At 34.3% G+C, this 13,757-nt stretch overlaps 1 protein-coding gene across 4 annotated transcripts in view; it reads right to left on the bottom strand.

Moving 5' to 3' along the window:
* Window positions 1-13,434, bottom strand: part of toc (toucan) — a 516,113-nt gene extending 502,679 nt beyond the window's left edge. For all 4 annotated transcript variants that reach the window (XM_072524002.1, XM_072524003.1, XM_072524004.1 and 1 more), the window contains exon 1: window positions 13,332-13,434. In XM_072524002.1, the coding sequence (XP_072380103.1) occupies window positions 13,332-13,349 (18 nt within the window). In that variant the 5' untranslated portion in view covers window positions 13,350-13,434. The remainder of the gene's footprint in view (window positions 1-13,331) is intronic.
* Window positions 13,435-13,757: the final 323 nt, after the last annotated feature.

Genomic DNA, 13,757 nt, shown 5'->3' with positions numbered 1-13,757 from the left:
TGCGTGTTAAAAAATGTTGAAAAGATTTTTGTTCTGAACTTGAAGTAGAAGTGTAGAACACTCCTTGAAAAGATGGACCCAAGTTTGATGCGGAAAAAGACAACAAATACCTAATCTCTGAAATGAAGAAGAAAAAGAATACAAACAATCAATACAAATGCCAAGAGCAGAATAGATCCTCTTCGCAGTTTTCGAACAAGAGTTTCGAAAGAGTTTTCATTTCTTCGTAAGAAGAAATGAAAACTAAGACACTCTTCTAATACGATTAAGAAAAACTACAGTGGGTCTCGAGCAAAAATCATAACAGAAACAGACGCCACAAACACAATCAAAGTAAAAATGGGTGACTCCTTGTAAACGAAGACATTATGATACTTAATAGAAACAAATACGAAAATGAGGAAAAAATTAAATATTTCATTAATATTTAATAAATATTTCATATGCTTTTATTTTTTCAATTTTGTTTGTTCATGTACCTAACTTTTTCTTTATAAAAATTTTCTATGTAAATCGGGATCTGTCGTATAAAATTCGTACGGTTCGTGGCTTTAACACGGCCGTCTTAGAAATTCAAAACTAGAGCCTTTCTTTCTTAAACCTCCGTGGTCTTTATTGCTTGGTTATTATTATCACCGCTTAGCAAAATTATCCATAAGTTAAGGCACTATATTTGTGAATGGAACATTTTTTTCATAAAAACACTGAAAAATAGCCCTATTTGGGGAAGAAGAGACAAAATGTATGGATTGAGGTATAAATGATTGCCTCATTTGCGTTATTCTCCAGATTTAAGCCATATCAATTACAATTTGTTTCCAACATGAAATAATTGCTGGGTGATCAAATATTTTCGTATAATTCACTGAAAATTACTGCTCGAAAAAGCATATTTAAAGACTTTAATTTTTCCTTCTTGGATCTCTTTATTATACTACTTACTCAGTCAACAACTCGCATAAAAAAGTGGAGAAATTTATAAAAGTATTTATACATACTTAGGAATGGTTTAAAATTGTCTGTGGCAATCCGCAAAAATTTGATAAGATCGATATGCGAACCATTTTTAGAGTTATTCTATTTTCATGGAGGAAATAAGACGGAAGGGCTCCTTCGGCCATTATCAGAAAATTATGCGGAAATTTTCTACCGGATTAGATTAGATATAGTCTAACCACACCTGTACAAGGCACAAATGCATACGTAAAGATAGGTCTGGTATAGGGGCAGTAAATACAGATACAAAAGTACTGAATTTGTAAATGGGACTTCAAAAGATTAAAAAAATTTGTTATCTTCAAACGTAGCCCTTTGGCTACGTGAGAAATTATGGGAAAGTGTGAGATATTAAGAGAAATTTTTCATAGAAACATTCTGCATAGGTGAATGCAAAAGTTTGCTCGGTCATTTATGTCCTAGTTCATTCATAGTTTCGCTTTTTTATTATTTCAAACACTTCTTCAGTTCACTACAACAAATAATTGTGTGTAAGTTTATAATTAAACGACAACACTGGTGGAATTCATACTTACAAAACAATTTCTAAGTTTTTTTTTATGTTTTAAGAACTAAAAATACTCAACATTAAACGCAAACGCCTTAACAAAAACCAAAAAAACTACAACCGAGCACTATTGTTCATTACTTCATTGAGATAAGATATTTGCGACTACCCAATAGACAGAAAGACACAGCGTTTTTGGAATTTGGAGTTTTCTGTTTTATAAAAGCATCCTGCCATGCATGTATCAATTGCAACCCTACATTGGGGGTTACATGCGGTTGATGTGTGCGATTGTCGAAAGGGCATTAAGATAAATGTATGTTTTTTACGGAATATGGAATATGAACTGGTTCTTATTTGTTGTGTAATATGAGAGCAAGTAAGGTTGATAGATAAAATGGCAGAAAAAGTCAGAATTAGAATTAGAGAATCACCCAATCGATGGAAGCACAAAAGACCAAAACAACAAATCCTGGCAAACACATAAGGTCTAAATAATTCGTAGCTCTACCAACAGAGGAAGCCCCAGCACGCGGCACTGGAAAGTTTAATAATTGATGTTTATTTTCAGGACAACCAAAAAAAATAAATCAATAAAGGCTTCGGCCACCAAAAAAATTTAAAAGTACTACCAAAAAAGGCCCACATCCTCGGGCACCAAGTCGCCGAGCTGGCGGAGTCCGGAACGGTGACTCGAGGCCCGAGCAAGCAATTTCAGCTCGATGATACGTCACTACTAGAGAAAGCAGGAAAAGAGCGCCTCACGCTAGCTTGCATTGATCGGGTTAGGATATCGTGTTGGAGTTCTTGTACCACACGAAAAGCATTTGGCTGATAGTTGTGCCCCTACCGCGCAACAGAGTGCTATAGGGGGGAAAGGGATGGCCTGGAGCATTGTAGTGTTGTGAAGTGGTTCCTGATAACACAAATCAATATACTTCGCTCCAATGAATTGTCAAACCCGAACGTCATTCTAAGGAGTGTGCAAGTCTCTCAGACTGGGTTAACCAAATTACTTATTTAGGAGTGTTAGAATATTTTAGAATGTCACATTTCACGGAGAGATCTCTTATGGAATTTTTTTTTGTTTGGAAAGTATTTTAACGTTTGTGAAATCGATTAGGTGTTCGTTGAAACAGCATGTTGTGCAAGGATACAAGAGGGTTTATCAATCCTAATGTCGCTTTTGTGAGACGTTAATTGAACTTAAAGAGAGCAGCTGGTCTGGCCAATGTAGCTGTGCAGTTGCACTCTGCACAGGGCATATGATGGATTTTTTTTGTCAACATAAATGACCGAACAAACCTCTGCATTCACCTGCCGAATACATTTAAAATTGAATTGGAAATCCTGAAAAGAAACGCAATGCTAATTGTGTGCCTCTAATATGGATCATGTTCGGAGGTGTAATACAATAGAATGTTTCAAAAACATAAATGATAGCAAACTTTTTACGTCTAAATCGGAATCAACAGAACGACATAACTATTATTTCTATATCTCTACCTCGTCAGCTGTTCGAGTCGTTCAAATTTGTCCTCCAACGCCATAATATTTGGCTTATTTCATCAAAGCAGTAGCAAGCTGTTGCTGAAAGTTCCAATCGTTTGCATATTTCGATAGTCCAGAGGAACAGAGAACTATTTTACTAAATCGTTCCCGTACATCGCCGTGAATGGTTACCGGATAAACAACATCAGATATACAGATGACACTGTCATATTTACGCACAACTTAGAAGACCTACAAGTTCTTATGAACAAAATCACGTTATACAGTCAACAATATGGACTCAACATAAACGTTAAGAAGACAAAGCTTATGATAATTAGCAAGAAAAGAATAACAAAAGGTCAACTCTACGTCAACCAATCCCCTGTAGAAAAAGTGACGCACTACAACTACCTCGGCACCGTAATAAATGAAGAAAGTACGCATCGGAAAAGCTAGATCCACCTTCAATCGGATGGAGGCCTTCTTCAAGAGTCACCACCTCTCTCTTGATACAAAAGTAAGAATTCTGCGATGCTACGTCTTCTCTGTCCTTTTTTATGGTGTAGAATTGTGGACCTTGAACGAAGATATGTGCAGAAAACTGGAAGCATTTTAGATGTGGCTATATCGGAGAATGCTTAAGATCCCGTGGACTGACCGAGTCACAAATGGGGAGATCCTCAGAAGAATGAATAAGAACCGATAGGTACTGACCACCATCAAATCTCAAAAGTTACAGTTCTTCTGACATATTATGCGAAATGAAACCAGATATGCTCTCTTTCAAGTCATCCTGCAAGGAAAAATATTTGGAAAACGAGGTCCAGGAAGAAGAAGAACATCTTTGTTAAAGAACCTCAGAATCTAGTTCAATACAACATCTCTGCAGCTTTTCCGCGCTGCTGCAGATAAGATAAAGATTGATCTCCAATATGATCCATTATGATCTCCAATATTCGTAACGGATAGGCACATCAAGAAGAAGACAACGCCGTTAGTAGATGGAACCACTGAAAGTGTAAAGATTTTGGAGACATTAGATAGACTTTTCGGTTTGAATTGGAATCATCTCGACCGGCTGACAAGGTAGAAATATCAAAATAATAGTTATATCGTTCTACTGATTCCGATTTCAACGTAAAAAATTTTATTAATGTGTGGTCCAGAGCCATAATATGTGGCTTGTATCATCAGAGTTGGAGTATAAAAATAGCCTTAAAAGCTAAATGGAACTTTGAAATAAGCCGCCTGGCAATTATTTGAAGATTTAAAATACAATTAATGATACCGGCACACGAAGCACGTATCTATTTTAGAGTTAAATTGAAAACCAATGTAGTTAAAAACACAAAATATTTCATAGTAAAATTATCAACGATTATTGAAAAAAACAATAAATAATTCTTAGAAAGCACTTAAAAGTGTATACCGGCAAAATTGATGATTTAAGATATGTCCTCGATATTAATTGACAGTCGCCATTATGGCATTTCAACAAGTTCTACGTAGAGAAACCGTATATACGGTTATTAGAAATTGGAACGAGCCATATCAGGGATGAGACTTCGCCCAGTCTATCCTAGGTGGAGTACTGAAGAGTTCAGTCTTATAGTTTCAGACCACCATGGTTTTTGTTTTTTTACCACTTTTTTTACTTTTTTTAAACCAAAAACAATTGCACATTAGAGGGTTACGATATAAAGCATTACTTTGGTCTTCAGATGTATTAATCTTACTCGAACAACTATGAACCTGATGAGATTTCAATGTCAACGAACTAAAATCACAACTGGTTCATTACAAAGATGTTGTTATAATTTCTATGCGATTGTTGTATTAAATAAAGTAAATAAAATTAAAGGTGGCGTAACTAGTAATAGGGGCGTGTATTTTGTTAGTAAGACCGTTAAAGCGGGAAAAACATGCTTGTATATACATTTTGTTTCTTATAAGTGTCTTGTGAATAGCAATCTGTGAGGATGTTCGTTTCCTTCGTGTTGAAGAAATATGTTTTAGCACGTGATATATGATTATAGCTATAAAATTGTCTACACACATAAAATTCAGAATAAAATAAAGACTGAGGAGGCTATTTTGTATAAAAAATATTTTCCTGCTCTAAGATGAATTAAAAAACAGAATATACTGAATAAGAGTGGAACAAAATAAAAATTCACACACTAAAGAATACAAATTGTTAAAAAAACTAAAAATAATACAAATAAATAATTTGGAAAAAAATGGACGACAGAAGAAAGATAGAACTCCTCTTTTAAAGAGGTAGGTATAAAAATGAAGGGTAAAAACTCTGTGTGAAAAAGTAAAAACTTTTAAACGATCAAAGAAAAAGGCACGAACAGGAGACATCATGGAGAAAATATCAATATATTTGGAAATACAAAAAATAAACTATTTTTGTTGTGTATTTTTTCTTTTTCTGTTCGTGTATCCACAAAGACTGTATTTGTTAAAAATTAGCGGCGAAAAAATAACTACTGTTACAGCGAAAAAAATCACTTTTAATAATAGAGTCGACTCGCGTTAAACCTGCGATAATTCGAACCTCTCTATAATTCAAAGTTATCACGAGTTCCCTACCAAATATCTTTATATTTCGAACTAAATCAATAAATTTTTATGCACTTGGTAATTCAAACGAAAAAAATCATTGCTATATAACAAAACGACGCGTTAATGCGAACTCATTGGCGTCCAACACTCGACAATTCAAAGTTGCAGAGAGAAAGGGGCGGAAATATTAACGCGCCTTTGTTTTTATTATAAAGAATTTGACTACACACTTCTCACAAATTGGTTTGTTTAGTTATTAGTTACTGTTACTCTTTCGTTGGTATACAGATTAAAATTTTGTTAGACATGAGCCCTAAAAAGTATAAATGATTGCTGAAAAGAAGAAGTTAATCCAAAAAGTAGAGGAAGGTGAGAAGAAAAGTGATGTTGTAAAAGAATTTAAGATTCCTCTGAGTACTCTCTCAACTATAATAAAGCACAGGGAGAAAATTAATGTTCCTCAAACTGCTGGAGTACGGAAAAGAACTGCTAAAGGTGAATTTCCTAGTCTGGAAGAAAGTTTGGTCATTTGGCTAAGACAGTGTAGAAGACAAAAAGTGTCTATTAGCGGAAACTTGTTGAAGAAAAATGGAAAAGAGTTCGCGTCTACTCTAAGCATCAAAAACTTTGCGGCAATTGAAGGGAAGTGAAAGTTTGTGGGGAAAGTGGATGTGTTGATGATGCAGTTTGCTTAAATTGGTACGGTAAATTGAAGACCTTGACCGAAAACTATGATGTCCAAGACATTTTTATTACTGATGAAACTGGCCTATTTTTCAAATGTTTACCGGACAACACGCTTACTTTTAAAGATGAAAAATGTCATGGGGGAAAACATAGTAAAGAGAGGTTGACAGTTTTACTTGCAGTAAATATGGACGGATCGGAAAAACTTAAATCCTTAGTGATAGGAAAAGCAATGAAACCACGATATTTCAAATATGTGAAATCGTTTCCTACGGATTATCGTGCTAACAAAAAAGCTTGGATGACGACAGAACTTTTTAACAATTGGCTTTTATCAGTTAATGGGGACTTCAAACAACTTCCAAATTGCAACAATTGGACCAAGTTATCATCCATAATTTTAAGACGTTCTATCGCAAAGAAATTGTTAAGCTCGTTTTAGAATCTCTCGACAGGCATGTAACTGCAAATATTACGGTTCTGACAGCTATTTTACTGATTGACAAGGCATGGAGAAGCATGTAACACCCCTTATAATTCTCAACTGCTTCAAAAAATCCGGTTTCTTAATAGAAAATCAGGAAAATCTTCCAATACTTATTGATGATGAAGAATCAGCAATAGAACCATTTTCTCTTAAAAAAATTATAGAGCAGCCTGAGCAGAAGCAATGGGTATCACATGCAGCAACTTAGCTTATTAGTTCGTAAGGTGTTATGCCTTACAATTTGCAATTTATTTAAATTTTGCAATGGATTGACGATTAATGTAATTTCACTAAATTTTAGTTGTAATTGTTATTGTCTGACTTTTTGTAAGCTTTATCCATAAAATTGTACAATTTTCAGTGACAATAAAGCATATTTCTATTCTCTTCGATAGGGTACAAAAATTATAGAAGAAGAATGTGTTTATTTTTATACTTGGGAAAAACCAAAAGCTGAAATTGATTTGAACCACATCGTATTTTATACTCTTATATTATATAATAGCTTATTTACCTGCAGAAGTCAATATTTCCAAAGATTTCAAATTGCACATTCACAGTTTATACAGAATAGTATATAATCCGTACTTACACCACTTCGTATTTCAATATATACTGAATAACCCAGTTAGGTTCACGTACGATTGAAATAACACACTTTTTCAAAGAAAACATATTTAATGTATATCAAATATTTATTGAGCTACTTATTCGGAATATAAAGAGAAGTAGGTTATAGATTTTAATCCCTAATACATTTGATCCATTTATTATACATTAACCGGGTTAGTTTTTCAGCATCCTCAATTCTACGGTAGGTCACAATAATTATTAGTTTAATTTTTATATAAATTTATTCAATAGCAATTACAGTTTACATTATTAGTATAGAGAAATAAGCTAAAATCAAAAATCCTGGTCATAACGATATGTGCGGTTCAAATCCAATTCTTTCGGAAAGAGAAGAGTCTGATCTTTAAAGGTAAAGTTAATTTAGTTGAACTGTGTTAAATGACTGTTTTTATTTTTGCAGATGGATAGACAGAGCTGGCAACAAAAGATTCCCTAGGAAACGAGAGGACATTTTAAATAGTGCTCAAACATTTTTGACTGAAAATTCACGGCCTAATCCCATTAAAAACAGCAGACCTGGTGATAGTTGGTTCGAGGTAATCTGGTAATAAAGGATATTTGTAAAATAGAGATGACTTAAATAGCACTTTATATTTTAGGCTTTCCTAAAAAGACATCCAACAACTGTGCAGCGAACAAGTGAAGCAGTAAGTGATGCGAGCGCTCGTGTTTCGGAAGCAGACATTCGAAAATGGTCCAAAGATATAAACAGCTAGCTTCCAAAAATTTAATCATTAATGACCCTTCAAGAATGGCGACGAATTCAATTTTCAAAGTTGCTCAGAAACTGCCAAAGTTTTTAATAGAAAAGGCGCGAAAAATGTTTATTCTGTGGAAAAGGGATCATCTAAGGAAAGCATCACTGTCATGTTTTCTTTTCCTGCTTCCGAAATAGTTTGTCCACCTATGATCGTTTTGTTTTTCAAGTGAATTACAGAAAAAGTAAGCCAGATAGTCAAAAATCCTGATTGGGGCATTGATCCGAGAATAGTTCGATGACGGCAGAGACATTCTATGCTTATATGAAAAATGTATTATATCCATATATGATGGATGAAAAATAATATACAGTTCCCTGTGTTGTTATTTTTAAATTGCCATTCAGTCTCATTGCAATGAATTCAACATTGAAGTTATAACCTTATATCCGAATGCAACCCGAATTCTTCAACCTTGTGATGTTGCAGTATTCAGGCCCGTAAAAGTGGGATGGAAAAAGGCCATTAGGGAATTTTACGAACAAAATCCTGGAGAAGTTGTAAATAAAATGACATTTGCTATACTATTGAAAAAAGTAGTGGTAAATAAAATTAAGAGGGACACTTTAGTTAATGGATTTCGTGTGTGTGGTTTATTCCCTTTCAACCCAGATGCAGTTAATTACACGAAGTGTTTGGTAACACTTCGTGTAACTTGCTGACACATGAGCCAAAATATCAAGAACTACAAAGTAAAATTAAAGTAGAGATAAAAAGGCCAAGGAAACGTAGTTAACAGATCAATCATAGAAATATGGTTAAAAATGGATAAAAAAAAATAAAAGAACTAACAAATACCAAAAAGCCAGCACACTATGGGATACTCAAAGATAATAATGGTAAACTCATTGCAGACATCAAAGATAAACTAAGATTTTGGCAAGAATACATAATAAAACTATTCGACGATGATAGAATGATACAAGAAGAACCGCAGGAACAAACAGGACCGAAAATAATAATGTGCGAATTAGAACAGACAATTAGAAATGCAAAGACCGCAAAATCAGTAGGCCCAGATCAGATACACGCTGAGTTAACTAATGCATTGACGAAGAAACACAGCATATAGTTTTAGATCTGTTCAACAAAGTATATACAGCAGAAGCAATACCCGAAGATAGGTTGCTGTTCACGTTCGAACACTACCAAAGTCAGTACATGCGACAGAATGATCCCAATACAGAACAATTTCCTTAATAAGCCACACATTTAAGATATTTCTTAAAATAATACATGGAAGACTATACAAAAAAATAGAAGAAGATATAGATGACACCCAGTTTGAATTCAGAGGAGGACTAGGAACGAGAAAGAATCTGTTCGCTTTTAACGTTCTCGCGCAGAGACGACTAGATATGAACCAGGATATCTATGTCTGCTTTATATATTATCAAAAGGCTTTTGTTGAGTATGACATTAGAAACTCGTAAAACTGTCGTCCTATGTGGATAGTCGAGATATACGGATTATTGTCAATCTGAACTGGAATCAAAAAGCAAAGGTTAGAATCGAAAATGTCGATACAGGAACTATAGAAATCAAGAGAGGTATTAGACAGGGTTGCGTGCTGTCCCCATTATTATTCAATCTGTACAGCGAAGCTATTTTTAAGGAAGCAATATCAGAGGAACAACAGGGTATATCAATAAACGGAAAAATAAACGTTAAGAAAACCAAGTGCATGATTATTTCTAAGCACAATATGAAGGAATATTCTATACAATAGGAAGGCTAGATATCGAGGGAAAACAAGAGTGAATAACTAAAAATATATGGGATTCTGGGTAAGTAACAATGACCAAGGTAGAGAAATAAGGACACGCATTGAAATTGCAAGACAAGCATTTATAAAAATAAAAAAAAAAGTTTGTTAATCGAGACCTTCCTCTGGAGCTGAGAATAAGAGCCTTAAGGTGCTACGTGTTCTCGACTTTGTTGTCGAAGCTGGAATATTTAGGACACATTACCAGGGGTGCGAAATATGAGATATTAAGGTTCATAATGAGAGTTCATAAGAGAGTGGTAAAGTTGTAACTCAGTAGATCTTTCCAGAGCAGCCGCCAATAAGGTACGGATAGCTGTGATGATAGCCAACCTCCGATAGGAGAAGGAACTACAAGAAGAAGAAGTGTTTAGAAAACAAAAATGAGCGTCCTGAAAAAGTATTATAAAAACTTTTTTATTTACCTGTAAGTTAATATTACATTTTTAGGTAAAAGAGCATCCGCGGATGGACTATACAACATTCGTCAGTTTGGCTGGAGAAGATTTGATCAAAAGATTTCAATCTTTCGATGATCTTTTGGTTAAGCGAGACATTACCGAAGAATTTTTGACTTTATACAAAATATGAAATTATTTTGAAAAACCAGATTCGTGGCGAGAACAAATTAAACAACAAATTAAGTAAAGATGTGCGAGATGGTGTATGTCTGCTAACGAATTGGGAAATTCACAGATAATAAAATAATAAAATAAAAATAAAATTCTAGGAAATTATGGAACAATCATGTTTCAGAAAATTTGCTTACACTTTGATTTTGATGTATTTTATGTGTAAAATATGCACTGTATGACATTTCTTCCCGGACCAACTCCCGGGAGACCGGACAAGACACTTGAAAGAAGAAAGAAAAGCCATAAAATAAAAATTAATTTAAATTTAAATTAATTTAAAATTGTATAAAAGCAACGTAGGTGTTTGTGACCAACTTTGTGCTAACTCTGATGTAGGAAGACGAAAAAATATGGCTTTGGCCATTTTCTTCGAATTAACGACTGTCAGAAAAACGTAAAAAATCATCAAATGGTACTTTTAAATTTTCTTAATATACCTCAAAAGCTGAAAATATTCTTCTTCAACCATATTTTTCAGGATCATCCTTTGCTCATTATCTCTCTCTCTCTTGTCGTTTCCTCATTGCTGAGGATCGTGATTTCCTACAATGCGGGCAGTCAATTCTCTCCGTCTCTTGCGATTTTGGGCTGCTCTCATGGACTCGGAAAACGTCTCTCCAGTGGCTTTCTGTACTTGATCTGACCATCGGATAGGTGAGCGTCCTTGGCCTCTACGTCCTTTTACGCTTCCGCACACAATTAGTCTTTCTAAGTTGTCATTGTCTCTTCTCGCAATGTGGCCAAAAAACTTTAAAACATTTGCAAGACACTGAGAGGAGAGTCTGGTCTGAATGTTTAGCTCTTCGAGAATCGACTGATTGGATCTGTGCTCCGTCCACGAGACGCGTAGCATTCGTCTCCAGCACCACATTTCGAATGCGTCAATCCTTTTCCTATCCTCTGATTTTATTGTCCATGTTTCGGCACCGTAACTGAAGATTGAAAAAACGAGTGTCCGTACCAGTCTCATTTTGAGTTTTTTGGATAAAGAGCGGTCCTTCCATATTTTTGACAGTCGACTCATCGCGTTCTTGGCCATCCCTATTCTTCTGCGAATTTCCGTATGGGAGGAGGCTGCATTGCTTAAGGAAGATCCTAGATACGTGAACTCGTCTACTTTCTCGAATTGATTTAGGGCGCCTGTTGTTTGGAGGATATTCGCGTGGTCCACAATCATGATTTTTGTTTTCTGATTATTAATCTTGAGCCCACACTTGTTGCTTTCGGTTTCTACTCTCTTTATCAGTCTCGACATCTCCTCTTCAGATGTTGCTATCAGTGTTGTATCGTCTGCGAATCTTAAGTTTGAGATCTTTTTTCCTGCAATGGAGATGCCGCCTCTCCATCCATCGAGTGCGTTCCTCATTATGTATTCTCCATATAAATTGAACAGGTCTGGAGATAGTATGCACCCTTGTCGTACACCTCTGCTGGTTTTGAAGGTATCAGATTGCTGGTTTTCAATTCTTATTTTGACTGAGTTATAAGTTTTTAATTAATATTGCCAAATGATCTGGAACTCCCATCTCATGAAGAACTGTCCAGAGAACTTCCCACTTCACACAATCAAATGCCTTTTGGTAGTCTAGAAAACAGATTATTATTGGAATTTTAAATTCGCGGGCCTTTTCTATGAGCTGCCGCATATTAAGGATTTGCTCTCTCGTACCCTTCCCTTTGACAAAGCCTGCTTGTTCTTGGGGAATTTGTTTGTCTAAGTATTGTTGCAAACGGCGTTTAATGATTCTTAGTAATATTTTGCTTGGATGGGAAATCAGTGAGATGGTACGATAATTACTACACTTTGTAGTTGTTCCTTTTTTATGGATTGGTATGCACAATGATGTGCGCCATTCTCTGGGCCACTTTCCGCATCTCCAAATTTTATTACAAATTTTATTGCTCATTATATACTTAAATAAAGCTTTGTGCATGTTGACAGCGAACTTTTATGTATTATTTTAATATTTTAACACATTTTTACTAGTTTATAGATAAAATAAAACAGTTAAACAACTTGTTTTTATTGATTTTAAATACAGTGGATAATATTTTCACCACGCGACCAATTATGTGATTTTTTTGTGACGCGACTAGTTACAAGTTAATTTTAATAGAAATAATAACACAAAATTACCTCCAATTTACGAAGATCTATATATTTATAAAAATAAAATACATGCACACTGAGATAAAAGCCTTAATAAACATGTTTTTAAAGTTTATTTATATTTATCTACATAATCACTACAATATTAACTACATTTCAATAAATATTACTAGCATCTAGGGTGCTAGGGCCGTCCTTTGTGTAGATTTGTTGTTTTATTTTACCGAGGTTACAGTAATCCGTCAATCAATAATTGAAATTTGATAGGTTTTAAACATCTGTTACCCTCAAAAAAAGTATTGCCCTTTTTATATACCACATATAATAAGTAATATTTAAATATAACCCTTTCTAATTGATTGTCAATGGCTTTTAAGGGTGATGAATCACCGTATTGTACTTGTCAACACAATCATGTTTACTGTCACCATTCATGTGTGAATAATAACCCTTTAAATTTATTCTCCCCTATCCTTAACATCATTTCAATTTTGAATAATCTTTAAAAACTACGACAAAAACAGTGGAACAACAAAAACCCGGTTCGTATACATTGTCCACGACAATCCTATTGACAAATCAAAGTAATCTGTGTAGGTACTTGTACGTGTTTAGAAAAAAACAAGGCACTAATTATGTATGACATGGATAAACATAAGCACATTGATACTGATAAAATTGACTCACCTTTGGTGCAGAAGACATTATCACCGGTTATCCTGTTTTTCCGCAAAAAACACACTAAACCGAACTATTTACCCACATTCATACCTTTTAGATTCACTTATTGATCGTTATTACCAAAAATTCTCATGCTCGCGCTGGGCAGCGGTGTTGCCAAGTACGATCTGTCATTTTGAATTTTATTTAAATTGTACTGTAAAAGACGGTATAAATAAAAGTTATGTTTATTTATATTTTCTTTAAACATTTTTAGATAAGAAAGAGTTGTATGCTTTAAACAAAGACTACTTATCTGTAGTGGTAGATTGCCGTGATTTAAATAAAAATTCTTTGAATAAAATATATTAACTCTCTATTGCATGAATTTATTTTATTTTATTTTTTTACAAAATAAAATAAAATTATATTAAATTACTCTTAATAGATGTA

The sequence above is a fragment of the Diabrotica undecimpunctata genome, chromosome 2, assembly GCF_040954645.1.
Source record: "Diabrotica undecimpunctata isolate CICGRU chromosome 2, icDiaUnde3, whole genome shotgun sequence".
NCBI lineage: Eukaryota > Metazoa > Arthropoda > Insecta > Coleoptera > Chrysomelidae > Diabrotica > Diabrotica undecimpunctata.
Note: the sequence above shows the minus strand (reverse complement) of the source record. Positions and strands in the feature narration are given on the sequence as shown.